The 4918-nt window shown below is 43.4% G+C and overlaps 1 protein-coding gene across 1 annotated transcript in view; it reads right to left on the reverse strand.

Moving 5' to 3' along the window:
* LOC121372981 (atrial natriuretic peptide receptor 3-like) overlaps positions 1 to 2798 on the reverse strand; it is an 8533-nt gene extending 5735 nt beyond the window's left edge. The window contains exon 1 of the mRNA XM_041499420.1: positions 2102 to 2798. Coding sequence (XP_041355354.1) covers positions 2102 to 2798 — 697 coding nt within the window. The remainder of the gene's footprint in view (positions 1 to 2101) is intronic.
* Between the last annotated feature and the right edge of the window lie 2120 nt (positions 2799 to 4918).

A 4918-nucleotide genomic window follows, 5' to 3' on the forward strand; every position in this document is an offset into this window, starting at 1 on the left:
TCTCATGACATACACCGAGTTCCTCACATTGTCATGACATACACCGAGATCCTCACATTGTCATGACATACACCAAGTTATTCGCATTGTCATGACATACACCAAGTTCCTCACACTGTCATGACATACACCGAGTTCCTCACATTGTCATGACATACACTGAGTTCTTCACATTCGATTTAATTTGTATCTGCGTAAGACGATGTACACGATCCTCCAGATTTCTGCCTCGACCTCCTCGTCATTCAAATAAACCTTGTCATCAATGGTTTTAATTATTGTGTATTTGTTTTCTCATTCAGTCTTGAGATGATCCCTACAAGAAGGGTCTTTTCCATCTAGATAGGTCGCTCTTCAAATGACACGTGTTCGTATTTCGAGTCGCTTGCTGGCCCGTTAACCGCCTGTGTGAGCCGCTTATTGCAAGACACGTCTCATCACGACCAGGCTATTAGGTTCGATTGTCTTGTAGCTTCTAATCGGTCTGTGTGTGAGTACATGACTAGATGGGCCGTGCCAAGCGAAGGAGATGTGCGTTAAAAATATATATTCCACCACCCTTATTAATTTTCGACTAGGCGCGGTGCTTGTTAGATTTAGTGCGTACAATGATCAGTTTGGACAAGCAGATAGCTAGGTTGTTTATCCAAAGTGCACATAATTTCCTATTATAATTATCTGGTGCTACAGACTATTAATTTGATTATTTTCAGTTCACAAATATAATTTTTTTTTACATTTTGTTGAACAGTACAAACGCTAGAAGAAGAAACCTGACAACCGTATTTGAAACTGGCACTGACATTGGCATCGGAAGCGGGTTTGGGTGGGGTGATATGTACCCCCGTTTGAAACTGGCACTGACATTGGCATAGGAAGCGGGGTTGGGTGGGGTGATATGTACATCCATTTGAAACTGGCACCAACATTGACATCGGAAGCGGGGTTGGGTGGGGTGATATGTACCCCCATTTGAAACTGGCACTGACATTGGCATGGGAAGCGGGGTTGGGTGGGGTGATATGTACATCCATTTGAAACTGGCACGAACATTGACATCGGAAGCGGGGTTGGGTGGGGTGATATGTACATCCATTTGAAACAGGCACCAACATTGACATCGGAAGTGGGGTTGGGTGGGGTGATATGTACATCCATTTGAAACTGGCACTGACATTGGCATGGGAAGCGGGGTTGGGTGGGGAGATATGTACCCCCATTTGAAACTGGCACTGACATTGGCATGGGAAGCGGGGTTGGGTGGGGTGATATGTACCCCCATTTGAAACTGGCACTGACATTGGCATGGGAAGCGGGGTTGGGTGGGGTGATATGTACATCCATTTGAAACTGGCACTGACATTGACATCGGAAGCGGGGTTAGGTGGGGTGATGTGTACATCCATTTGAAACTGGCACTGACATTGGAATAAGAAGCGGGGTTGGGTGGGGAGATATGTACTCCCATTTGAAAACTACTAGAAAATTGAGCGTCCGAGACGGTTGGGGGAGGGGGAGGGGGTGCATTCCGGCAAAATGCTGGAGCGTTCGGGAAAACATTCATGAGCTTTATAAAAACATTTGACCAAGTAGTTCTATCATTCTACTCACAATATTGATTGTAACTCAAAAACGTGTAGTGATTCATTTGGAACCCTACAAAGTATTTACTGGTAGCTCATTGGTAGTACATGTACTGTAAATATTAATAAACGCTGTTACCCAGATTCGGGCATTTTCGTTTAATTCGGCCAAAAATCAGCCTCTCCCCTCAGAAAATTGGGAGCCCACGTGCCTATGGCTCCAATATAGTACCTGATATCTTTCGACGCCTACGGTGTGAAGTACACGTTATTGTATCTGGCTATTGCGCCGTATCTCCTAGCTTGAGTCACCTATAGCCCACCCCTTATTGATATGTCAATAAGGGTAGAGCTGGAGGTTACCCGAGCTACGTATCTCCGTGTGTATGTTAGTGTGTGCATGTGTGCGTCACAGGGTATCTTATATTGCTGTACATGTCTTTCCAGAACTTTTTTTCCCCGCAAGAATCACAATGGATGGAAACTAAAAGAGAGTAACCAAAACTTGATCAACTTACTGCGAGCGTTCCTTGACGCTGTCTGCAGGAACGATTCGTAATCGGCAACCGTGGTCTTCGACTCGTCAAAGTTCAGATGCCACGGTTTCTTGCCGTGCATGCTGGCCAGTGCCTTGTAGATGGGCTCGAGCGTGAAGAAACAGTTGCTTTTACCGGCGTTCGAGTTATCGCCAACGATGTCATTGAATATCATGCCCACGGCCTTCCAGTGCCAGTGGTTTAGAATCTCCATCACAAACGACCCGGCTTTGGCATACGAGCCAAGAATTCGGGTTAACAGTTTGTACTCCCCCTTGTCCTTGAAGGCGGAGACCAGCGCCCCAGCCGTGATCACTGGGATCCTCCACTTGAACGAAAACCGGGCCACGGGCGCCACGGCATACTTGCACGCCGGACCGATGAAGACGTGCGCCGCTTTTTCAACGTAGAAGTCGATTGCGGCGTGTGGCGCCGCCACTTGTGAGCACTGGGAGTCTTTGTAGCTAACTTTGATGCGGTAGTTCCGTAAAAAATTCGGGGTTTTCCGGATTGTGTCGATGGCGTATTCGATGGCCGGTCCGCATTGAGGTATGGTCCAAGGATGGTTCCCCGTCATAGGCAAAATGACGCCGATTTTCACCTTCTTTAACTTTTCTTCTGACAGAGAAACCAGACACAACACGAAAATGCAGTGCAGTGTAAACGTTTTGCTTGACATTGTGCAAAATGTGTCGAAACAAATTCTCCAAATTAAAAACAATATATATATTTTTTTTAAATCAGATTTCCTAATCCATTGTTTCGTTCATTTTCAATAACTTTGGCACTTGCATTATTTGTCTGTGATGTTTATACCAGCGATTTATATTTACATAAATGTGCTTTAAAACAAATGTATAGCCGACTGACGGCTATACGTGTTACACGCTAGTGTCTATACTATAGATTTCCTCGCATGTGATGACTATGTATCTTATTATTTGTTGCCATCAAATATTTATGACCTTAAGTATATTTGTTAAACAGTATATATTTGCTTTGTTAGTCGATTATCAGGTAAGCATAATATATCGATTTTTAGATCTGGTATGAAATGACAGTAGTGATACTATATACGATATTTACAAAATAATAAATAAATAAAATAAATATAGTATATCTTTCTTTTCGGTGTTTACAAAATAGCACTAATTGAGCAGTTTTATCACAAATATATATATATATATTTAATATTTCACGGAACAAATTCCATCACAGACTAAAGCTCCATTGATGATTGTTGACAAAATAGCAGTATAAGCTGCGATTTGAAGCACAGTGATATCGACCACTGTCAACCCATTTCTAATGCGACCCATTGGCAGCGACACTGAAACAAACGGAATCCAACTTTCACAGAACTTTATGAAGCTGTCGCATCCGTGTGATAGAGAGACGAAAACGAAAGTTGTGTTAATCCAGTGAAATCCGTCCGTGTGACGCCGTGATACGCTGATGAGGGCCCGACGTTATGCCACTGGCTCCGATACATCAAGTATTGAACTGTTGGTTCCTCGACACGTCAAGCCGCCAACCACCGCCCCGCTAGCCGTGCAACTGTCCCTCACACTCTCCACGACCAATAGCGGCAGGCTGGTAGAAAAAGTATTTAAACAGTTCTCGTAGTGTCGATGTGAGCGCGCGAGCCAGTCTCACGAGCGAGCTGCAATATGCATCACTGACACGTGCTATATACACACAAGATGTCGGCCCAACCTACGGTTACACTCTGAGCTAAACTATTCCCGTTTTGTTGAGATAAGTATGTTTAGTATTGTATTTTTCTTTATAAACTGTTAAAGCAATCGGTGGCTGTTTTTATTATAGAATATTAACACTCGCTCGACTCTGGGGGAAACAAGTTACAAGTAGCTGACAGCCAGTGCCAGCGGCGAGGCACATCAATTGGTAGGAATATTTCCATTCGGCTAATAAGTTTCCAGCGATACGAAAGCTTTAACGTACGTATTGATATCTTTATCATATGTAAGTAATGAAAGCCATATAGAAAAGACGCTCGCCATGCCGTGTGCTGAAAGGAAAAAGGTATTTATAACTGAAATAAACCATTGTATGGTCGGCCGCATTTTCTGTGAAAGAAATAGACACAATTTGTCGCATTGTGGTTGGTCCCGACTTGCACGGGGATCGTCACATGAACACATTGAATGGTAGAAAAAGAGGACATAGAAATCGTGTTTGGTTTGCGTTGTATACCGTCCTATTATGTCTTTATATTGGTATCCGTGTGACTTGTTCACGCCAGGCGAACACGAGTGCGTATCTTTGGCAAATGAAATTGAGTGTGGAAATCTACACTTACTTTTATTCACGCGGCTATGAGCGGGAAGGCGGGTTTCTCCTCACGCTCAAACCGTGTGGCACTAAGCGGAAGACAAGACAACAAAACAGCTGTCAAGTGTTAGCGAGGCACTGACTGGAAATGGCAAACGAAGAAGACAGGAATGTGGAATATCACGAAGGTACATCGTGAAACACGGCAGAGGTCTAATATAAGTAATTCGTATGTGTATACGTATAACTAATTCGTATGTGTATACGAATAAGTAATTCGTATACGTATAAGTAATTCGTATTTGTATACGTATACGTAATCCGGAATCCGTATGTGTACACGCAAACCGTAAGTGTATACGAATACGTAATCCACAATACATAGAATGATTTGATACGAACACCCGTTCGGATCACGCATAAATGGAATCTACTCAACGCATCTGCATAGAAAGTGAGTAATGCAGATTACGTATACGTATACGCATACAGCTTACGACAAAT

The sequence above is a fragment of the Gigantopelta aegis genome, chromosome 5 (assembly GCF_016097555.1).
Source record: "Gigantopelta aegis isolate Gae_Host chromosome 5, Gae_host_genome, whole genome shotgun sequence".
Lineage (NCBI taxonomy): Eukaryota > Metazoa > Mollusca > Gastropoda > Neomphalida > Peltospiridae > Gigantopelta > Gigantopelta aegis.